This window comes from Neoarius graeffei, chromosome 2, assembly GCF_027579695.1.
Source record: "Neoarius graeffei isolate fNeoGra1 chromosome 2, fNeoGra1.pri, whole genome shotgun sequence".
In the NCBI taxonomy this organism is placed as follows: domain Eukaryota; kingdom Metazoa; phylum Chordata; class Actinopteri; order Siluriformes; family Ariidae; genus Neoarius; species Neoarius graeffei.
Genome location: NC_083570.1, coordinates 8,892,428 through 8,916,999, shown reverse-complemented (window position 1 = coordinate 8,916,999; position 24,572 = coordinate 8,892,428). Strand labels below are relative to the sequence as shown.

The window sequence follows — 24,572 nt, the reverse complement described above, 5'->3', positions numbered from 1 at the left end:
TTCCTTTCAGAAAACTGAATCATGGGTTCTAGCTATAGAACCGTGGGTGTGTGCATTCCCCAGAAGAACCGCCTCCTTCCATTCTGCCATCAACTGATCGTGTTAAATAATGCTGCGGAGAAATCATTGATCTTGATTTTATCCAGTCTATGGACGTGACGTGACCCTAGTGATTACTGATAGACTGTCTCAGTGTCACCTGCGGAAAAAACAATCACGTTTTAGAAAAGAAAAACATCCACTTTCAAAGCTGCTTCATAGTAATGAGTAACGAGGACCTTGATAGAAATGTAGTGGAGTAAAAAGTACGATATTTGTCTTTCAAATGGAGTGAAGTTAAAGTCATAAGTCTCATCTCATCTCATTATCTGTAGCCGCTTTATCCTGTTCTACAGGGTCGCAGGCGAGCTGGAGCCTATCCCAGCTGACTACGGGCGAAAGGTGGGGTACACCCTGGACAAGTCGCCAGGTCATCACAGGGCTGACACATAGACACAGACAACCATTCACACTCACATTCACACCTACGCTCAATTTAGAATCACCAGTTAACCTAACTTGCATGTCTTTGGACTGTGGGGGAAACCGGAGCACCCGGAGGAAACCCACGCGGACACGGGGAGAACATGCAAACTCCGTACAGAAAGGCCCTCGCCGGCCCCGGGGCTCGAACCCGGACCTTCTTGCTGTGAGGCGACAGCGCTAACCACTACACCACCGTGCCGCCCTAAAGTCATAAGTTTCCAAAAAAATACTCAAGTAAAGTACAGATACTCAAAGTGTACTTAAGTACAGAACTCAAGTAAATGTACTTCGTTACTGTCCACCTCTGATAATTAACTCGATGTATTTGCAATGTAGAAGAAAACTAATTGAACACCACCAGCAGATTCAACCCCAGTTTCCCCCGCTGACTGTGAGAGTCCCTCAGAGCCGCATGCGCATTCTGTGGATTCGGCAGCGAGCGAGTCGCTCTTTGTTTTGAACGAGTGCTCCGGGTCTCTCGTAAATTCCGAGCAAACTAAAGGACGACTTGTGCTACGATGTTGTTCGGGAAAACCACGTTAGCTTGATGATGGATCTTAAGAGGTCATTTAAAACTCTCTTGGCCTGAAGAGGCTTTCGGGAAACCCAGCCCAGATCAGTTAGTGAACATTTCTCTCTCTCTCACACACACACACACACACACACACACACACAGAGAGTACATAACCTTCAGAGCGAAACATGAATGTACTTTGAACTGACATTAATATGGAACCAGTTTGCTCGTACTGTATAAAAAGCTGAATGTATTTTATTTGTCCTCAGAGTGAGTTAAAGGAGGAGCAGATGAAATCCCAGCAGAGAATCCAGGAGAAGCAGAAGAAGGTGCAGGAGCTGAAACAGGCTGTGAACACTATAAAGGTGAGCAGTGAGCAGAGACAGAGCTGCTCCTAGAAACACACACAACATGGACAACGAGTCATTTACAGTCCCAGTAAGAGAGGGAATGATAGATGAGCTTTAAATCTTGTGTGTGTGTGTGTGTGTGTGTGTGTGTGTGTGTGTGTGTGTGTCCTAACAGCTCAGTGCACAGACAGCAGTGGAGGACAGTGAGAGGATCTTTACTGAGCTGATCAGCTCCATGGAGAAAAAGCGCTGGGAGGTGACGGAGCTGATCAGAGATCAGGAGAAGGCTGAACTGAGTCGAGCTGAACGACTCCTGGAGCAACTGGAGCAGGAGATTGCTGATCTTCAGAGGAGAGTCACTGAGCTGGAGCAGCTTTCACACACACATGATCACATCCATTTCCTCCAGGTAACACTCACTGTCTGATCTACAGAGCCAGCTGTTCCTCACACACTCTCTAAAACACCTCTCATTAAGGGAACAATAAATGTCCCTGTCTGACATCACAAGTGGGTTTTACATTTCATTTGCTTTCTGTAGGTTTTAGCTTCTGGACGTCAGTCTCCTCTCTTCCAAAGACCAGATTTTCACACATCCAGCGTCACTGTCCATCAACATCTCTCATTTGATGGAGTGAGGAATTCTCTCTCAGATCTGAAAAAGAGACTCGAGGAATTCTGTGAGGAGGAATTCAACAAAATCCCTCCACATGGTAAGAGGAGCTGTTCCTGCTGGAGAAACACAGTGATGTGTTATTTCTTAGCGATGCTCCTGCTTTCTTTTCTGCAGACACTTTATTCACCCGACACTTTGAACTAAAACACTGATTTAAAATGAATAAACTGACTGGATCACTTTAAACTCTTTCCATCTTTTACACAAACTCATGTTTCCATTTTTCTCTCCACAGCTGCAGCAGTTCAGATCATTTCAGAGCCAGAACCACAGAGCAGAGAAGACTTTCTGAAATGTACATCTAAAACACACACACACACACACACTGCTAGGCTTGTCATGATGATACATTTTGTTGGATGACATATTGTCTCAGAAATTATTGCGATAAACGATATTATTGTTGACGTCTTTTCAAGACAATTTTATGCCACTAGTAAAATAATAATGATCATGCAAATACACCCTTTCATAGAACAGTCAACTTTTTAATTAAGTCAACTTGTTCAGTTCCATGAGGCTGGCAGGGGGAGTCGCTCTCTTCTGTGGGATCTTTAACTAGGTTTAGAATGCTAGTTTAAGCTGATATGTGATTGATCTAACGGTAAAACAGCACGAGGGCTCGAGAACTTTGACAGGTTACAATTTTACTTGGCAACAGAATGTATCTGAATTCTGATTGGTTGTTGTATCTGAATTCTGATTGGTTGTTATATTATTGCCCTTTTGCTGTGTTCTTGAGCCCAGAGTGGGGGGAGGGGGGAGTGACAGGGTTCTACAGAGAAAAGTTTTCACTGCAACCGAACTGCTGTTTTCGTGACCACGCCCCCAGCGCGGATATTCATGTTCACATTGTTCAGTTTGTTTTTCTCTTTTATTTTAGATTTCTGTTATCTGACTCTGGATCCCAACACGGCACATCGTCGCCTCATTCTGTCTGAGAAGAACAGAGCGGTGAGAGGCAGTGAGAGAGAGCAGCGTTACTCTGATCATCCAGAGAGATTTGATTACTGGGATCAGGTGTTGTGTAAGGAGAGTGTGTGTGGACGCTGTTACTGGGAGGTGGAGCGGAGCGGTGCTGCTGGTGTTGTGTTCATATCAGTCTCATATAAAGACATCAGCAGGAAAGGACGGGGTTATGAGTGTGGGTTTGGATGCAACAATCAGTCCTGGAGTCTGCGGTGTTCTTCTTCTTCTCTCTCTTTCTATCACAACAGCATTGAGACTGATCTCAGAGTTCCATCCCCCTCCAGAATAGGAGTGTATGTGGATCACAGTGCAGGAACTCTGTCCTTCTACAGCGTCTCTGACACGATGAAGCTCCTCCACAGAGTCCACACCACATTCACTCAGACTCTACCCAGATAGCAGAGGGAGGTTGATTCGACGGGGAATCACCGGCATGTTCTTCGACCATACGCCGTCGAATCATCGTGGATCACCGGCGTTGATTCAACACCGCTTTGCTCATACGAGTTTGCGTTGAAACGACGTTGAAAAGTGGATGGTGGCTGACAGAGAATAGACCCCCTTTCACCCTTTATTCAACTACGGATTTCGGTCGATTTATAGTTTAATTTTCGGCGATGATTCATCCAACTTTACTTCCTGTTTTATGTACAACAGGAAGGCTACAAATTAAGCAAAACAGGCTAAATTAAACTAGCTAACAATAAAGCATCGGGGCTCTTGCCTAGGATGAACACACACATGCATACTTCAACCATGAAAGTGAAACTTAATTTATATCAATGTGCGTAGGCTACGTCCTGTTTTATGTACAACAGGATATAAAAATGCATGCAACAATGCACCTCTCCTAATGTTTGTCAAACTATCTAATGAGGCATAACTTTTAACATTTATAAGGAACAGAACACACTTGAACAAGTTCTTAGAAACATTTTATGATTTATTTATAATTTATAATTGTGGCCTATTCCTCCTGCGGCACAGACACCTGTACATGGAAACAGAAAAACATAACCAAAATTAATTTGATGCAGCATTGATAAAGAAAGTCAGCAGTAGGCTATGGGTTTCTGGTAGCCTGGATAATCTTTAAAGTTCATGGCCGCGAGGCACGACCCATGGCTACACAAAAGAACAGGTCAGCTCAAAACGACATGCGACCTAGGCCTACATGCTCGATTTAAACGCTAAGTTTTCACTCCAACAAGACAACTACTTCGACTCGTTTTTCGATTGAATAATGCATCTGCATTGTTGTTGTTTCAAATGGATACTAGTTGAGGGAAATTTCTCCAACACATGATATGACTGAAGTTCATCATAACTTCTTAAACTGCTTGAAATTGTATTCGAAATTCCCTTTATTAATAGTGACTGAATAATGGTACGTACCAGATGTCCAGGGATGAATGAAAATGTAGCGTGGTCCAGTGTTTTTCTCAATGTTGTTTCAATGGTCCAAGCGTAACAGCAGGCCGATCCACAAGAGAGTCGCGATCCAACCGAGTGGTGTGGGAGTTTCACGTGCACCCAGGTATATAACGAAAATGACGTCATCCAGTAAACAGCAGTGGTAATCGCACTGCATTATGGGACATCCTACCAATGTTGAAAACTGGCCGGCAAAAGTGACGATGGTTCAACATCGTATATTCGACCTTCTCTGACGATCGACAGATCAACCTTTACCCACGGTGATTCAACAGTGATAAATCGACCTTCTCCGACAGCGGAGAAATCGACGTTTCACAGCGCCGTTTCAGTGTTGATTTTCTGACTTACGACGGAAACCGACCATTCTGACCAAGAATCGGCGCCGTTTCAACGTCCCTCTGCTATCTGGGTATACACTGGGTTTGGGTTCTGGTCTCCTGGTTCTACAGTGAGATTGTGTGATCCAGAATAAAAGTGTGTAGTGTTTTCTGTAAAATTCCTGCACGTTGCCACGTTGTTGCTCAGTCGTCTGTTTCACTAGAACACAATCCAGCTGCACAAAAACACTCATTTTAATATTTAAATTATAAAATATGCCGATGTCGTGTTCATCCCATATTCAGCCTGGATGATGATTGGCCCGCAGATAGAACCTTATAAATCCAGGTTTATCTGTGAGTTTGGGATTTTTATTCAAATATTACAATCAAAGCTTTGCAGAATAAAAGATAAGAGCACAGGAGAATAAAGTTTCCCCCAGTGATGGAGTTTCTGTGCTGAACTCATTTTCAGACAGAAGCTTTTAATACTGAGGTCAGGATGTCAGCAAGCTGCTGGATTGATACGCAACGGGGTTTTTCTCCACTTTGGATGGATATTTTTAGATTATTTAATCTGTGGGAAATAACTACAGTGTCTTAAATATGTTTGTGAAAATCACTGTAAACATACAAGTGACTTTCCTCCAAAAAACATCTCTTTTAATGTTGTCATATATTGTGTGAATAATGATGATAAATCTGTCTCTGTGAACTGGATCTGTCTGTGCTCTGACTCCTGATTTAGATCCTGAACATGATTGTTGGAAAAACTTTTTTTTTTTAATCCTTTTCATTTTCAATCAAATGAAGCAAAAAAAAAAAAATCTGTTCCAGTTGACTATTCTGATTGGTCAGAAGGTGTTGATTAATTTTCTATAACAGCAGCTCTGACAGTAGTGCAGGTTTATATTAATGGGCTTGCTCTAATACGTCCTTGTTTCTATAGTAACAGCTCATTGAAGTGAAATTATTTTAGACCTGTGTGTTCACAAATAAAAATAAAAGAAACGTGGATGAACACTGGAATATTTAACCTGGACATTTCTCCTCCATACCACCAGAGGGCGCATTTACACTTTTTGAATAACATAACTTCCTCCGCTCATTTCCTGTCTGTTGTTATAAAATGCACAATGATCCTACAGTAACTTGAACCCTTCCAGTGTGTTATTAAATCTCCTCAGTTGTGAGCCGTGTTTGTTCTGGATAGATCTCCTGTTGATGATCTCGCCTCATTTCTGCCTTTCCCTTTGATTTTAATGATATTTCTGGTGGATGGGGTTTGAACCCTGCACTGACTGGGATTAGATAAAGTCTTGTGTTAACACTACTCGCAGATTTCTTTCTTCTGCCTTTCAGGAGATTCATTTCAGTCTGTTAACAATGTTAAAATGACCCTAAGGTAGAATGACCCGTGTCAGTGTGGGTTTCCTCCTGGTTCTCCAGTGTTCTCCTACTTCTCAAAGACACATATAATGACTGATTGAGGCGACTCAGGATCTCTGATCTCACACATATTCATCTACCAACTTCATTTCCATCTCAACAATCTGTACATGAGAAAGTGGGACTTCTATTAGCAATAAACAATGCAAAATAAATCAAATCAGGTTTTGACTCCCCTTGTGGGAATAAAGAGTCATTTATTTCGATTCATTTTCACTCCTCACTAAATTCCAAACTGACAGACTGAGGAAAATATTTCAGCAGAACAAATGACACTGAAGTGCAGATGACAGTGAAATATTTCTGCTTTATTTCCATCCTTAATGAACACAATGTGGTGGTTTTAGTGCTTGTAGTAAGACACGGTCCTGCTGTAAATCCTCTTGTGTGTCTTTTAGTGAAGATACAGAATTGATGTTGAAAGGCTGTGTGTGTTTCAGTGATGTGGTGCTACTCTGTAAAACTGAGACTCCAAATAACAACTCGATTGTATTCACATATTATAGAATTCTATCTGGAGTTCTGATTTTAAAATGTGATTTCACCGCATACACTTCATGGACAGAAAGAAAGGACAAAATGGGAAAAGAACATAAATGACATACATGATACTTTCTATTGAAGTACAGAAATCGATCTCTGGCCACATTTGCCATTTAACATTCATGTGTAGGCGACAATAAAATCAAATTCACTTTAAAGAATTCCTTTATCTCACTTTAGCCATTTATTTCTTTATAAATTTTCAGAAAATGAAAAATTGAGTGATTTATTCATTAAATTTAAATGACTGCAATTTAAACTTGTCTTATCATTTCTGACCACTAGAGGATGCTCATGGACACGTGACCCTGCAAGAAATGAACCATTTTCAATATTTTTGCTGAACTCACATCAGAACAGACTGAAAACTTATCATAAATATAATCAACAATATTGATTCATGATGAGATGAATGGTTTATTCGGTCCCTGCTGTGTGTCATACTGTAATGGGTTTAATGGAACAGCAGCTTTTTAGTCTCGTTAAAAAAAAAAAGACAATAAGTCCAGTAAATTTCTCAGCTTCATGATGCTGGAGTTCTACGTTATTCAGTATTTCTTAGTATCTCTTGCTCTCAGTGAATAGAGAGGTTCTTTGGAGAATTCCTGGTGCCCAGATAAACTGATCACAATGATTCGTCTTTTCCATGATGGGATGACTGTTTCTGTTCTCTGTGAAGATGAAGAACTGGAACCTTTTCCTGTGAAAGTTAGTGTAATACAAAGCTGTGTAGCCACTACATTGTTTGCTCTCTTCACAGGTGCTGTCCTGCATGTAGCCAAGCCAAATCTGCATTATCTGGGCAGCACGGTGGTGTAGTGGTTAGCACTGTTACTGGACTATACCTGGAGGATGCTCTGGACTCTTACAGTAATGCTTTTATGGCTGAGGACTAAAGTTGACTTGCTAACTTTAGGACTGCAGTTATCATGAACAGTTTTGCACTCAAGTTTCCATCAATGAAGAATTATAACATCAACGAAACTGTCCTCATGTTAAAACTGTTAATATTATAGTCATGCTGTCTGTTGTTGCCCAAATGAGGATGGGTTCCCTTTTGAGTCTGGTTCCTCTCGAGGTTTCTTCCTCATGTAGTCCGAGGGAGTTTTTCCTTGCCACCGTCGCCACAGGCGTGCTCACTGGGGATAGATTAGGGATACAATTAGCTCATGTTTTAAGTCATTCAAATTCTGTAAAGCTGCTTTGCGACAATGTTTGTTAAAAGTGCTATACAAATAAACTTGACTTGACTGTCGCCTCACAGCAAGAAGGTTCTGGGTTTGAGCCCAGCGGCTGACGGGGGCCTTTGTGTGTGGAGTCTGCGTGGGTTTCCTCCAGGTGCTCTGGTTTCCACCAGAGCCCAAAGGCATGTCGTTAGGTTAACATGGGGTGCCCTTAGGCTGAGGTGATCTTGAGCGAGGCACCTAACCCCTAACTGCTCCCTGGCTGCTGTAGCACGGCTGCCCACTGCTCTGAGTACGTGTTTGTGCTCATTGCTCACGTGTGCGTTCACTACTTCAGATGGGTTAAATGCAGAGAGGAATTTCACAAGTGTACATGTGATGAATAAAGTTGTTGTTCTTCTTCTTCTTATCATGGAATACAGATAGTTTATCAATACAATGGTACAACCTACATCATTTGCAAGCTAAAAGTAAGGTGTCTACAGCCTCAGTTGTGGAACTTCAGTATAGTGATGATGCTGCGCTCTGTTCATACTCAGAAGCTGGCTTGCAGAGAATCACAGATGCCTTTGCAGAAGCCTACAAAAGACTCAGGCTATCACTGAACTGCACTAAAACAGAGGTTGTGTGTCGACCTGCCTCTGACACCTCCATCCCAATCACCACCCAACCTGAAATTTCTGTGGATGGAACTGTTCTTAAGGTAGTCCCACACTTTAAATATCTCATCAGCTATGTGTCAGGTGATATTTCCCTTGACCATGAAATTAATAACAACATCAGTGCTGGAGCAACAGCTTTTGGCAAGCTACGTAAGCATGATTTTGATCATCACGAACTTGAGTTGAAAACTAAAATAAGAGTCTATAATGCCACTATAATACCAACGCTCCTGTATGGGTCAAAAACATGGACTACGTACCAATATCAAGTAAAACAACTTGAGAAATTTCACTGAAGATGCCTATGGTACGATCCATCATGAATGCCCAATGGTATGATCGTGTTACCAATGCTGCAATTCTTGATAGAGCCTCCTTAACAAGCATCGAGGCTATGCTTCAGCAAAATAGGCTGAGGTGGTATGGACATGTTGTTAAAATGGATGCAAAACAACTTCCAAAACAGCTTTTCTTCAGTCAGCGATCCACAGGAATGAGAAGCATTGGTGCTCCTAAGAAGAGATACAAGGATGCCCTAAAAAGAACTTTTAAAGAGTGTGGGATTATTGATTGGGCTACAGCATCAACTGATAGACTGCTCTGGAGGCGTGTGGTCTGCAATGGAGTTGAGACCTTTGAATCCAATCGACGGAAATCAAAGGATGAGAGACACAAGAGACGAAAAACTGCTCAAGCCCTAAAACTGGCACAACCTCCTGGCCAGATGCCTGTATAGTCTTTCAGAGACCACCATGTTCATGTCGAGTGGCAGTAAGAGAGTATTTTAGGTGAAATGCTTGTGAGAAACACACACGAGCTGTTACTATAGAAACACTAATGATTTGCAGCTGCACTACTGTCAGAGCTGCTGTTATAGGGAATTAATCAACACCTTCAGACCAGAACTCCGCAGCACTCAGTACAGGATACTATACATTAATGATCCATTATTGTGGATCAGAAAACCTCACAACTGATTCAGGAGCCCACAGAGTAAACCCAGCGTAAAGAGGCTGAGTGAATGTGGTGTGGACTCTGTGGAGGAGCTTCATCCTGTCAGAGACGCTGTAGAAGGACAGAGTTCCTGCACTGTGATCCACATACACTCCTATTCTGGAAGGTGACGGAACTCCGAACTCGGTCTTAATGTTGTTGTGATAGAAATGAAGAGGAGTCCGAGAACACACCAGACTCCACGACTGATCGTTGTACCCAAATATGGTCCGTCTGGGCTGCTCTTTTTTATTGGTCCCTTTATATGAGACTGAGATGTACACACATCCCTCACTGCTCCTTTCCACCTCCCAGTAACTGCGTCCACACACACTCTCCTTACACAACACCTGAGCGATGGAGGTAAACCTCTCAGGGTGATAAGGGAACGGCTTCTCTTTATAACTGCGTCTCACCGCTCTGTCCTTCTCACACAGACGGAGGGAACCATGTGCCGTGCTGGGATCCAGAGTCAGATAACAGAAATCTGAAAGAAAAGAGATGTTGCATAATAAAGTTTATCGTGTATTAAACACTGGGGTACAATGAGTCATAATTAAACCAGTAATTCATTAGTGCCTCATATTGACACTCTCTCACACCCTCAGTTTCTTACACATTATATCAGAGAGAGAGAGAGAGCAGGAGAGATTACACAATTAGATGATATTCCTTGTAGAATTGGTCGTATTCAAATTAGCATGGAAGGAGAGCTTCCTGAAGTACAGAAAAGCTCCAAGTGCTGCAAGATCAATGTATCTCTCCACTCTAATCAAAGATAACAAAATAATCCTAGATTCCTTTTTAATACTGTAGCAAAATTAACTAAGAAAAAGACCACTACAGACACACATGCACCTGCAATATGCAGCAGCAACAACTTCATAATTTTTTTCAATCACAAAATTGAAAATATCCAACAAAAAAATTCAAACTACTCATTTAAGCCCAGACAACTTAAATAGCCCAGTCGTTAACAATATAACTGTATAAGCTCAGCAATTAGAATGTTTTACTCCTCTTCGAGAAATCAAATTAATTTCATTAATTTCCACATCAAAATCTTCTTCTTGTGTACTAATCCCTAACCTACATGTCTCTTAAAACAGATGCAGTCAGAAGCAATTTAAGCTCTTCTAGAAATAATCAATTCTTCCCTTAGAATTGGCTACATACGCAAATCCTTTAAACTTGCAGTTATCAAACCCCTGATTAAAAAACCTGACCTCGACCCCTGTCAGCCCAATGAAAGGCCATTATCAAACCTCCCCTTTATCTCCAAGATCCTAGAAAAAGCTGTGGCACAGCAGTTATGCTCATATTTACATTGGAATAACAACCATGAAATGTATCAGTCAGGATTTAGACCTCATCATAGCACAGAGACAGCACTGGTTAAAGTAGTAAATGACCTGTTGTTGGCATCTGATCTGGACTGTGTCTCGCTGCTTGTGTTGCTTGACCTTAGTGCAGACTCTGACACTATTGATCATTCCATTTTCCTGGATAGACTAGAAAATGTTGTGGGAGTTAAGAGAACGGCCCTCTCCTGACTCAGCTCTTATTTAACTGATCACTATCAGTTTCTTGATGTATATGGTGATTTTGCTATGCATGCTGAGGTAAAGTTTGGTGTTCCACAAGGTTCGGTCTTAGGTCCACTGCTTTTTTCTTCATGTGCAGCAGTAAAAGACCTCAGTATGATCATCGACTCCAGTCTTTCATTTGAAACTCATAATGATAACATTACCCAGATAGCTTTCTTTCATCTCAGAAATATTGCCAAGATAAGAAATTTAATGTCACTAAGATGCAGAAAAACTAGTTCATGCTTTTCTTACCTCCAGGTTGGATGACTGTAATGCCTTACTGTCTGGATGTTCCAATAAGTGCATAAACAAGCTCCAGTTAGTTCAAAATGCAGCAACAACGGTCCTTACTAGAACTAGAAGATATGACCACATCACTCCTGTCTTATCCACACTGCGCTGGCTCCCAATCAAATTTCGTATTGATTATACAATACTACTATTGACCTTTAAAGCACTGAATGGTCTTGCGCCACAGTACCTGAACGAACTTCTGCTCCTTTATGACCCGCCATGCCTACTTAGATCAAAAGGTGCAGGTTATTTGTTGGTACCTCATATAGTGAAGGCAACATCAGGAGGCAGAGCCTTTTCTTACAAAGCCCCACAGTTATAGAACAACCTTCCAAGTAGTGTTCAGGACTCAGACACAGTCTCAGTGTTTAAGTCTAGGCTGAAAATATATCTTTTCAGTCAAGATAGTTTTTTATTCGGTAAAGGAGTAACTCTGGTGAGTCCTCAGGCATAGAGTGTTTTGGTAAACTGGGATATATGGATGTTGTCAGTCCCCCACTCTCACTCACTCGGGTTTGTTGATGGTGGAGTGGCTGCTGCTTTATGTCCCGGGGCTCCCTCATGCCTGTGTTACCTTCTGGCTCTCCCTTTTAAATATGCTGTCATAGTTAGTGTTGCCAGAGTCCCTGCTTGCACTCAGCGCAAAATATATACTGTTCTTATTCATAAGGTGACACTGGGCATACCTCACAACCTTTGTTCTCTCTCTCTCTCTCTCTCTCTCTCTCATATCTTCCTTCTGTCTGTCTCTGTTGAGTTACATGTCAATCCTGAGAAACCAGTGATGCTGACCTCTTCTGCTCCTCGGACCTGCCTGATCCATCCTGATGCCCTACTTCTGGCTGGAGTCTCATCACATCACTCCTGTGGAGGATGGTCCCATATGGACAGTCGAAAGTCATACTTAGAAGACGCTCTGGACACTTACAGTAATATATTTATGTCTGAGAACTACAGTTGACTTGCTAACTTTAGGACTGCAGTTGTCTTGAACAGTTTTGCACTCAAGTTTCCATCAATGAACAGTTTATAACTTCAACAAAACAGACTTCGTGTTAAAACTATAATGAAATTCCTGGTTACACAGTTATAATTTGTGGCTCTGTAGGACACAGTTATGGAAGAGAGTTATTTATAATCATGCAATCAGTTATCACCCAAATGAGGATGGGTTCCCTTTTGAGTCTGGTTCCTTGAAACGTTTCTTCCTCGTGTCACCTGAGGGAGTTTTTCCTTGCAAACGTCACCACAGGCTTGCTCATTGGGGATAAATTAGGGATAAAATTAGCTCATGTGGTGGCACGGTGGTACAGCACTATCGCCTCACAGTAAGAAGGTTCTGGGTTCAAGCCCAGTGGCCGATGGGGGCCTTTATGTGTGGAGCTTGCATGTTCTCTTGGTGCTCCATGCAGGTTAGGCTAATTGGTGGCTCTAAATTGACCATAGGTGTGAGTGTGAATGGTTGTTTGTCTCTATGTGTCAGCCCTGCAATAATCTGGCGAATTGTCCAGGGTGTACCCAGCCAGGCCCCAGCTTGCCCACGACCCTGCACAGGATAAGCGGCTACAGATAATGGATGGATGGATTAGCTCATGGTCAAAGTCTTTAATTTTCTGTAAAGCTGCTTTGTGGCAATGTCTGTTGTTAAAAGTGCGATACAAATAAACTTGACTTGATTCTTGTATAAACTTCAGGAAAGAAAATGACTAGAATGTTATTAACCTTCATATACATTCATGGATCAAACATATCGAACTTCACCAGCGCTGTGCTGTCAGCGACACTCAACATAACACCTCCATTCTTCATGTCTCTTTATTGTGGAAGGAAACGTCTCCAAAAACAACATATGTTCTTAATGATCTGGCAGCACTTTGTGTGTGTGTGTGTGTGTGTGTGTGTGTGTGTGAGAGAGAGAGAGAGCGAGAGAGACGCATACATACATTGTAGAAAATCTTCTCGAGTCTTCAGCTCTGAAGGTAAATTCATCCAAACTGCTGTGACGGAGAGAAAATGGACGTGGAATAATATACAATGATCAGAGTGTGATTTTAGGAGACACGATGTTTGAATTGATGAATATTGGCAAAATAGATGATCTTAATATGACTGATGAACTGTATAAGTGAAATATCTTTCAGATGGTAGCTGCGGCAATGTTAAGTTCAGATAAGTACAATGAATCTTTTTTATGTATATGCGCGGATTTATAACATTTTACTTCCTCTCACCATATGACTCTCCTCTGAAGATCAGCAATCTCCTGCTCCAGTTGCTCCAGGAGTCGTTCAGCTCGACTCAGTTCAGCCTTCTCCTGATCTCTGATCAGCTCCGTCACCTCCCAGCGCTTTTTCTCCATGGAGCTGATCAGCTCAGTAAAGATCCTCTCACTGTCCTCCACTGCTGTCTGTGCACTGAGCTGTTAGGACACACACAAGATTTAAAGCTCATCTATCATTCCCTCTCTTACTGGGACTGTAAATGACTCGTTGTCCATGTTGTGTGTGTTTCTAGGAGCAGCTCTGTCTCTGCTCACTGCTCACCTTTATAGTGTTCACAGCTTGTTTCAGCTCCTGCACCTTCTTCTGCTTCTCCTGGATTCTCTGCTGGGATTTCATCTGCTCCTCCTTCAACTTTAACTCACTCTGACAAGAATGAATGAAATGATGTTACATCCTGAGTTAAATACTAACTTTACTAACTGTAAAGTGTTCACTCAAAGACAGGTCGAAGGTGGGAGATTATTAACTGCAATTCAAGTTAAAGATCATCCATATCCTGGCTCTCTCTGAGTGAGGTCAAAGGTACTCAGTATGTGCTTGTAAAACTGCTCACATCTACAGGATACATGGAACATATTTATTATTTATAATCAATAGAAGTCATGACATTTTTACACCATATAGCCTGAGTAAAGCAGGATTAGAAACAAAATGTCGAAGGATTCAGTCTGAAACCATTTCTCCTTCTCACCTGTTCTTTGTCTGATGCACCTGACTCGGTGTTGTGTTCACAAAAACAGGATGAGACTTCAGTCTTCTTCTTCAGTTTCTCCACCACTTCATCCAGCATGTTGTTTCTGCATAGAACAGGCCTTGTAGTGAAAGTGTCTCTGCACTGAGGACAGCTGTAGACACCCTTCTGATCCTCCTGATCCCAGCAGCCATTAATGCACACCTTACAGAAACTGTGACCACAGGGGATAGTCACCGGATCCTTCAGGAGATCCAGACACACTGGACACATGAACTGGTCCTGAGCTACTGAAATACTGGCCTCGGCCATTTTTCCAGAGAGCGACACATACAGTAGAGATCGGAATTGTGTGCTTTGAAATGAGCGTCCTGCTGCACTGTGAGATACGATATCACAGAGCCAGAGTGGGTGGAGCTTTAAAAAGAGTAGGAGTGCAGACTGTCAAAGGGGTGTGGCTGTGTGACAGTGTGTGTGTGTGTGTGCAGAAGCTTCAATCTCATTTTATACATCTGCTACTTTTTAATAAATCAAAGATGGTAAAGTGGTAAATCCATGCTGGCGTGGATTATTTTTGTGTAACCTCACAGTCTGCTGTGTTATTCCTCAGGATAATTAAATAAATATTGTCTGGCATTGAGTGGTATATCAGATATATTCCATTCAGCTAGCATGATAATGAATGAGTCAGAGACGAGTAGCTTAATGGAATATAGCTGATAGACCACAAAAAAAGCCAGTCAATATTATTATTATTATTATTATCATTATCATTATTATTATTATACATTCCTTCCAGGTGTTCAACGCGTCTTTCTCTTTCAAAATTCTCTCAAAATCTTCTGTATTTAACGAAGCAATCGTAGAAGCTATGTTTGTTCACAAACTGTCACAGTTGCTCGCTCGCTCACGTGGAAGTTTTACGTCTCCGACGTGTGACGTCATGTTGCCTTGACAACCATGCAATATCGTAAATCATATTCAACGCTCATTCTCCAGTGGGTAGACTGACGTAATACACGTAGGATAAGCGATACGCTAACAATATTGCATGCTACCAAACCGAATGAATGAAACCCACTAGAAGGGAATAGAACACACATTTTTATTCCATTGAAAAAGTCTCCTGTATGTATAATAATATTTAATATTATTAAAGCCAATAAGATCATTTTCATAATTGTGTGCACGCTGCTTTGACTGATATTCGGTACCAAAGTATCATCTCCCACAATTCCTCTTTTACCACAGCAATTTGCCAACAATTACAAATTTCACATCATAGTTTTTTTTATCCATTTATAGTTACATTAACAGTCGTTCCCTCACCAGCCTGCCTATTATCCTTCTCTTAAAGTTAATAAGACAAAAAAAAAAAAATCATGTTTTAACCAAGAAACTGCGAAGCATAAACTCCTCTGTCCTGAAGGTGTCACAAAACTTTACCTCTGACTGTTACACTGGAGACTCCTTCCAGAAATGCTAAATGAACATCTCCCTTCAGTTACGAAAACATCACCATATAAATGATTTTTAAAATCGGTTTATGTCTAGCGTCCATCGTAGAAATCCCTGGGAACGAGCTGGTACGATGAAAACCATAAATTCGAACGAGTGCATTAATATACACCTGCAAAACTTTCAGAGAAAATTCATCAGTATTTTCTGGCCAATCACAAACCAGAATGCAACAATTCAATACAAACATTCAATACTAGGTCTAACTAACTAACAAACAAATTAACTATTCATGCACATCTGGAGTTAAATCGAGTTTGGTCATGGGAGTGGTTGGTCCTCCTCTCAGCCCAGCCAGGTAGACTTGAGGTCTCGGTACGTTACTCTGTCCGTCTCTCTTCGTCTGGCAGGCGGCTTCTTTTGGAAGGAACGTCTGCGTGGTGTTGTGTCTCCTCATGTGGCTCAGGTCAGTCTGCGTCGAGTGGGTTACCTTATGGCGCAGGTTCGCCTTGGAGTGCATTCAACAAAATAACGTGTTAAACTTATTTCAGGGCTTTTCGGACAGCTTGAGCGTAATCTAATCTAATCATGCCAGTGTATTTCAGGTGGAGCTGCTTACCAGTTTGATGGCTTTCCATCTCAGCTCCCACTCGTTCCACTCGTAAGATCTGACGATGTTGCTCTCCAGCAGGTGTGTGTCCGTCTGTGTGCTGCTCTCACTTTTGCTGATGGGTTTCACCAACAATTTCTCACCTGACTGCATCTGTGAAGACAAACTTTCTAAGAAACGCTGTTTTGCACTGGCTCACCGCATTGTTGTTGATTATTTTCCTGTCACTCTCAGGCTCACAGATGAGATGGACAAGGATGCGACTGCAGTTGAGCAGTTTTAATGTGCAGAGTGTGTGTGGAGTCTTCATACGTGCGCAACTGATTGTGTTGGATCAGTATGTAGATGCTGGATCAGCCATATTTGTAGGCTAAGAGTGTTCATGGGGAATGGAGTTTGTGTTGGAGATCAGCGAGTAGGTCAAGGATGTGAAGGAGAAGATGCAAGTAAGTCACATGTCCATGATACCTGAGAGTACGGAGTGACGCTGGCAAACTGCTGATGAAGCTCGAGCAGCTGGATCAGCTCCGGAGATCTCTTCGCTCTTTCCGCGATCAGTTCGATGTACTCGTCTGCGTTTGAGGCGAACTGATACGCAGCCTGCTTGGAGCTGAAGCTGTAATATTTCTCCCTGTGCTTCAGGATGCCGATGTTCGGATTGCCTTTGGAAAGGAACAGCAGCAGACTGAGCTTCAGAAATATGGACGTCTTGCCTTAAAGTGTGTCCTTTATTAATTATATTTAAAAGTCGGTTTAATTACAACCCTAATTCCAAAAAAGTTGGGACACTGTGTAAAACATAAATAAAAACAAAATATGACAATTTGGAAATCATGGAAACCGTGTATTTCATTGAAAATAGTACAAAGACAACATATCAAATGCTGAAACTGAGAAATTTTATTGTTTTTTGAAAAATCTATGCTCATTTTGAATTTGATGTCAGCAACACATTTCAAAAAAGTTGGGACAAGGGTGTGTTTACCACTGTGTATCACCTCTAATTTTAACGAAACTCTATCAACCTTTGGGAACTGAGGAGACCAACCGCTGTAGTTTTGAAAGAGAAATGTTGTCCCATTCTTGCCTGACGTACAATTTCAGTTGCTCAAGAGTTCGGGGTCTCCTTTGTCATATTTTGCGCTTCATAATGCGCCAACTGTTTTACATGGGAGACAGATCTGGACTGCAGCAGGCCAGTTTAGCACCTGGACTCTTTTCCTACACAGCCATGCAGCTTTAATATGTGCAGAAAGCGGTCTTGCTGAAATAAGGAAGGCCTTCCCTGAAAAAGATTTCGTCGAACACCAAAAGCAAATATGGAAACAAACAAAGTAGGTCGAATTAATGACTGAAGAACGAGGAGCTTCAGCCAGAGATGTTTCACTTTCAGTGTTTTAATGCTGTAGTGTCACTTTACATCACAAATTTGTTTCTTTTGGGGGGCTGAATACGTCTTGGTCTAAACACTGTCTAGTCGTATGAACGCTCTAATATTCGGACTCTAAAAAAAGCAGAGTGTAAAACTGGAGAAAGAAAAGCTTCACTATGAACCTGGGAGCAAGAGGCCGTTCTTCTCGACAAGAGTGTATCCACACACACCCCTGTACTGCAGGAAGAGCTGCTCAAAGTTCGCCGTGGTCTCGGGCAGAATCCACTCGGACGATTTCATCTCCTCTGGATCAAGCCGCTCCTCTGAAAAAGAGAAAATGAGTGCTACACTACACATGATGAGTGATAATGTAGAAATGAAATGCGCTCGCTCAAAGACGTAAAGCTGTAATGCTCAAGTTTTTTCCGATGTCTTCAGGCCAGAGGAGTTTATGCTACACTTCTTGGACATAAGCTGCCCACTAAGAAGATGCTGTTCTGTAATTAATAAAAAGCTCGTGATGTCAGAACGTACCTGAGCTCTCAGCAGCTCTCTCTGCGTCAGATTTGACGGTTTCACCGCAGAGCATCTGATCCAACTGAACGTTCTCGAGAAGTTGCGACTGAGCTGAGAGGAACGGCCTCAGGCTGAGCGCCATGCTCCGGAGCATGTTCAACAAGACCATCTCATCCTGAAGCCCCGCCCACAGCCTGGCCAATGCTGTGAAATGAGGCTAATGGGAGGGATTTAAAATTATCAGACTGAAAATGATGCTAGCAAAGAGCTTTTGACAGAGCAAAGGAACACTTACGAACACTTGGGAGGTTGGTACGGCAGTTTTGGCATGAACTGTGGCCTTCAGCACTTTCATCCTCGACATGAGGTCAGTGTGAAGAGCCTCCACTTGCTTTGCACATGTGATCACATCCGCCTGGTGGAGACAAACGAACTACATTTTATTACATTACGTGACTTTTACTCTTAATGATTATTAGCAAAAGTTAGCCATAATAAGAATAAAATAGTAACAGAAATTTAAATGGGGCAGCACGGTGGTGTAGTGGTTAGCGCTGTCGCCTCACAGCAAGAAGGTCCGGGTTCGAGCCCCGTGGCCGGCGAGGGCCTTTCTGTGCGGAGTTTGCATGTTCTCCCCGTGTCCGCGTGGGTTTCCTCCGGGTGCTCCGGTTTCCCCCACAGTCCAAAGACATGCAGGTTAGGTTAACTGGTGACTCTAAATTGACCGTAGGTGTGAATGTGAGTGTGAATGGTTGTCTGTGTCTATGTGTCAGCCCTGTGATGACCTGGCGACTTGTCCAGGGTGTACCCCGCCTTTCACCCGTAGTCAGCTGGGATAGGCTCCAGCTTGCCTGCGACCCTGTAGAAGGATAAAGCGGCTAGAGATAATGAGATGAGAAATTTAAATGTTTTCCAATAACTTTTATTCTAATCATTGGCTTGAAAATTTAGACGTCTCTGTAACTCACCAGTATGATTTTGAGGAAGGCTTCGTGTTGGCGTACGTTGTACAGGGCCTGCGTGAGCAGGTCCCTGTTTAGCTTGGTGTCAGTGTCGGATTCAGAGCGTCTCTCCAGCAGAGTGGTGTAGCGCCAAGCCAAACGTTGCGTCCCTTCCAGTTCACGCTCTATATCTGTGCTGACAGCAGGAAGAGCCTCGTTCAGGACGGCCAGCACTTCACGAGAGAGCCACGATAACCAGGATTGCACATCAACAATGTAACACAGAAGACATTACCACGATTACTTAAAAAAACCTTGCTCTATAAACATGTATAGTTTCTTACAAGCCTGTATTCTGTCAGTATGTGTGGATTTCTGAACATTTGTTACAATAATTAAGTTAAATCCTAATTATAAATGTACAGTGTGTCACAAAAATGCATAAACCTGACCGGGTTCCTCTTAGACCAGCGGCGAACTATTACTATTAGACATGGGACTTGAGCTCAGCCAAAACTTAACCAAACACACCAAAAAAGCAACAGGGCAAAGGATTTGTAAGGGATTAGCAGCAGGCTGCCAGGTCGCTCCGTTGTGTGTAGCTGTCGATGTTGATTTTAAAAGTAACAAAGTAAATTACACTTAAGTCTGAGTGAAAAATACTGTAGCAAGCGTGCAGCGTGGAAGAAGAGTCTGGAGACAGAAATCTTAGCTTCTTGGTTGTTAGCCTGTAGCTCTCGATAGATAGCACCGGCTTGACTGCTTTATTAGCATTCGCTAACACTACTGATGAATGCTACACTGGCTGGAAGGTGACTTCACTGCTGCGCCGACTCACAGTTAAGCTCGCGTTGGCCTTCGAGAAGGCTGAGGGTGATAAATTTTTAGTCCCTCCAGCTATAAATCAAAATCTGATTGGTTAATTAATTCATCTGTCACTTCCTACATAAACATACACTGCCATGGCCTTCTGTCCCGGCAATGAAGTCCTAACCAATGAGTGAGCAGCTCTGAACTCTTACACACAACAAGCAAAATAATCTCATTGGAGAACTCGATTTTAATGTTTTCAGGACAGTAACCCTTTCACTTCTGAAGCAAATGTGATAGAAAATGAGGCCAAATCAGAATTAAGAGAGAATAATTATAATGAAATTATGAAAGAAATTAAACATAACATTTGAAACGCTGATACGTTTGGGCTTCTCTGAACGCCGAGAAGGCCCTGACGGTTCCCTTCTGTCTTACACCACAGCAATTTATTGACGATTACATCAATAAATGTCTTACAGAACAATTCGCCATACTTTCTATCCATTTCTATTTACATTTTTGAACTTGTGGGAAACAAGTGAGTTCCCGTTCTCACTCACATCCCTGCTTCTGTGGTTAATGAACGTCAAAAAGCATCATCGTAAACTCTTCTGTCCTGAAGATAAGTTAAATAAACATCTCCTTACCTTCAAGAATCATTCAGTGATTTTCAATTCGGTTTACGTGGAGCGTCTCGTTATTTAACAGAATGTTAATGTACCAAAACGAGCGCGTTAACGTAAATCTGCATGACTGTCAGAGCTGCTGTTATAAAATGAATCACGATGGCGAGCGTTAATCAGAACGCGAGGTGAGATGCACTCACGGTCCTCGATGCTCTCTCCTCCTTTCCCATTGTCCTTGTTGAAGAGGCGAATCCCGGTGACGATCATGGTGAGCTCGTTCAGCTGCTGTTCTTTATCACGCCTGAGCAGACACATGAAGGCAGCCAGCTCTGATGGAGGGAACACACGCTGCAGTGCGGCTAGAACGCACACACAGATGTACCGTAAGAAGAGGAAGGTCTTGTGCTATGGTGGTCAGAGAAACCAATTTGGCTGCCATTATGCAAAAAAAAAAAAAAAAGATAGTAAAACCATCTCCGACTATTTTCACAGTTTACAGTAGAGGCCAATGCATGGTCAAGACACCTTCAGAAAGTTCATCTTTGCAATGGGATTAGATCCTTTAAGGCTCGTAAAGAAGGATTTTTTGTACGAGTTGGAAAATTATCCATCAGTTGAACTCCTTGTTAACATGATGAGCAAAGTATGGTGCTCCTCCACCTACAGCACTTACTCCAAGCTGAGACTCTACCACAGCTGTGTCCTCACAACTCTCCTACGTATATGGTTCGGAATGCTGGAGGCTGACTGAGAACGATTTAACAAAGCTTTCCACGTTTCACACCAAGAGCCTCCGCCAAATTCTACGCATCTTCTGGCCCAAAACCATTTCAAACAAGGACCTGCTTGAAAGGTGTGGAGCCGAATCCTTGGCTACCATCCTAATGACGAGACACTGGAGGTGGATTGGCTATGTCATCCGCCAAGAAGCCTCCATCATCAAGACTGCCTTACACTGAACACCAGAGGGAAAGCAAAGGGGGGGTCGTCCGAAGATCACATGGCGGCGGACGGTGGAGAAAGAAATACAGCAGATGAGAAAGACCTGGAGCAGCATTTCAGTCATGGCAAAAGACCAGCAGAAGTGGAGGGATCACGTTACTGCCCTACATGCTACCCGGCGTAATGGGCACGAGTGAGTGATGAGTTGAGTTCCCTGACATCTCAAACTACCTGGTGCTACAGACATCATTCAAGACAGACAAATAAATGAAAACCTGGAAGATCATGGAGGCTTACAACTTTTTATATGCGGCTCGGTTAAGATCTGGGTTCAGTTGTTCAAAATATAGTTTTTTCTATTAAAATTTTAACTTACTGTTAGTTAAAAAATAAATTTGTTGAAGCTAATTGAACCAGACCATTAGCAAACCAATTGGTTTAGCCCTAACGAATGTCACACCATGTCAAAATCAATCCCACAATGCCACGCCCACCAAGTCTCCTGACTTGGGGGGGGGGGGGGGGGAACTGCTGCTTGCATAAAATCTAAGGGCAATGAGCACCTCAATGGACAATGCATGGCTTCTTCACGTTGGGCGTTCCAAATCTTCTTGAAACAAATCAAATATAACACAGAGAGATTCTCTACCAAATCGGTACCGATGTCGAAGCTCTGCCTCATTGTATCAAAGTAGCTCGTTTGGTCCTCGTCTGAATTGTTTTGGACGGCGCGCATTAACAATCGGGAACATGCGTGTTTGCCTTTTGAGCAAACCACGTAACCACTTGGGTAAAAGATAACGGAGGCTGGGAGGTGTGTTAACTTTAACGGAGTTTTGAACAACAGTTTAACAGCAGGTTATCCCTCATTCTCATTATCTCTAGCCACTTTATCCTTCTACAGGGTCGCAGGCAAGCTGGAGCCTATCCCAGCTGACTAGAGGCGAAAGGCGGGGTACACCCTGGACAAGTCGCCAGGTCATCACAGGGCTGACACATAGACACAGACAACCATTCACACTCACATTCACACCTACGGTCAATTTAGAGTCACCAGTTAACCTAACCTGCATGTCTTTGGACTGTGGGGGAAACCGGAGCACCCGGAGGAAACCCACGCAGACACAGGGAGAACATGCAAACTCCACACAGAAAGGCCCTCGCCGGCCACGGGGCTCGAACCCGGACCTTCTTGCTGTGAGGCAACAGCGCTAACCACTACACCACCGTGCCGCCCCAACAGCAGGTTATATTTAACATCATGTTAAATAGTGATTGAACCATTGGTTAAAAGATAAACATGTTTTGAACAACAGGACCCAGGGGATCAGGACACTACAAGATAAATCCTGTATCATTTTTTCCTGGGTAAGGAGGCAGTTTCAGGCTTTTTGTATGTTTCTTTGCAAGGATCACTCGGACGATACACAGTTTAGTATCGGGCGAAAGCAAACCACAGCCACTCGATTCGCAATCTTCCCTGCTCTTTTCTTACAGATAAATCAAATCACAAAGATCCACAGAATCCATTTAAAGGAGAACTGAAGTCATTTTTAAACTTGCTTTATTTCTTAATTAACGTGTTATTCAATGACGTTTTTGGTTTTAGGAACCTTATATCGTGACTCGTATTGGCAGCTAATCGCAATTAAATAGGATACTTATTGGCCTATTCGGTTTTTAGCCATGTTGAATGTAATTCGTTTTGTTCCATGGCAGGCGTCGCTTATCGACGCGATCTTCACGAGACTTGTGCAAGACTTCGAAACATGAAGCGTCAGCCAGGTGTCAGTGCCACCATTTTGAAAACTGTTTTCCAAATGAGTTGAAATGACGATTACTGCCTACTTTTTTCAAATTTTTTGATTTTTTTTTTTAATTGCAAATGTTCAGGTATACAAACATTTAGGCATACAAATATGCTGCATGAGTGAACAAAAATGTTCAAAGCAAAAGGTAAAACAAAACGCTCCCATTCACACAGTTGTATAATTACCCTTAGAGGTCTTCAAATATTTTCAAATGATCAAATGCATTCAAGAGTGACACTGCTTTTTTGTATTTCATACACTTTAAGGCAGTGAGAATTTTCTACAAGATGTTTTTTGAACAGTGAAAATAGGCTTTACTTTTTTCCATTTTGAGCAGTGAATGAAATATTTCGAGAGCAATAGAAAATTATTTATAACAGTGTGCTTCTGAATCCTTCAGACTCATCCCAAATGTTATGTTGTCCAGGGTAAGTGTGTCCTGTAGCTGGATTTTAGAAGAAAGCCAGTCCAAAAAGTCCTCCCAAAATGTTTTTGTATAAATACATTGAAAAGATGGTCCATAGTTTCAATATCTGATTCACAGAAAATACAGTTGTTATCAATACTGTCAAGATTGAACCTCACTCTTAGCATTCCACTGGATGGATAAATCTCATTCAAAATCTTAACATGCGTTTCCCTCACCTTTGGACTTACAGGAAATTTTAGATATTGGGTCCTCCATTTTTTAACCTCTACTTCAGAGAACTTCTGAAAGATGGAATTTCTATTTGAACGTATTGGGTACAGATTATTATTCAAATGATTACGTAGGATTTTGTTTGGTATCTCTTCGTTAAGAAAGTCTTGTTCCATGATGTAGAGTATTGGAAAGTTAGGAGGAGGCAAACTCTCAGGATCAATGTTTTGTACAAGTTGTTTTGACTGGTTGAGGAATTGCTTTGCATATTTTATTAAATTCAGCTTTTTTTTTGCAGGTAATATTATGAATGGAGCAGAAGTTCTCATATAACAGCCAGTTGCCCTGATTATCCATAAGGTGAG

The 24,572-nt window shown here is 42.2% G+C and overlaps 1 protein-coding gene across 1 annotated transcript; it reads right to left on the bottom strand.

Annotated features, from left to right (window-relative positions):
* Positions 1-16,222: 16,222 nt before the first annotated feature.
* Positions 16,223-21,165, bottom strand: LOC132871821 (cilia- and flagella-associated protein 206-like). The gene is made up of 8 exons (XM_060906354.1): positions 21,015-21,165; positions 19,403-19,608; positions 18,730-18,849; positions 18,453-18,651; positions 18,101-18,241; positions 17,015-17,208; positions 16,556-16,699; positions 16,223-16,444 (listed from the first exon to the last, which is right to left on the bottom strand). The coding sequence occupies exons 1-8, from the start codon at positions 21,127-21,129 to the stop codon at positions 16,223-16,225; spliced, it is 1,341 nt and encodes a 446-aa protein (XP_060762337.1). The 5' UTR covers positions 21,130-21,165.
* Positions 21,166-24,572: the final 3,407 nt, after the last annotated feature.

Bases quoted from the DNA above. Each gene is read 5' to 3' on its own strand.
- LOC132871821 (XM_060906354.1), bottom strand. From the start codon at position 21,129: ATGTGTCTGCTCAGGCGTGATAAAGAACAGCAGCTGAACGAGCTCACC. The intron at 17,209-18,100 runs GTTCATAGTGAA...TCCTTTCCAAAG, and splicing joins GAACGGCCTCTTGCTCCCAG to GCAATCCGAACATCGGCATC. The intron at 16,700-17,014 runs GTATCATGGACA...TTGTCTTCACAG, and splicing joins GCGTCACTCCGTACTCTCAG to ATGCAGTCAGGTGAGAAATT.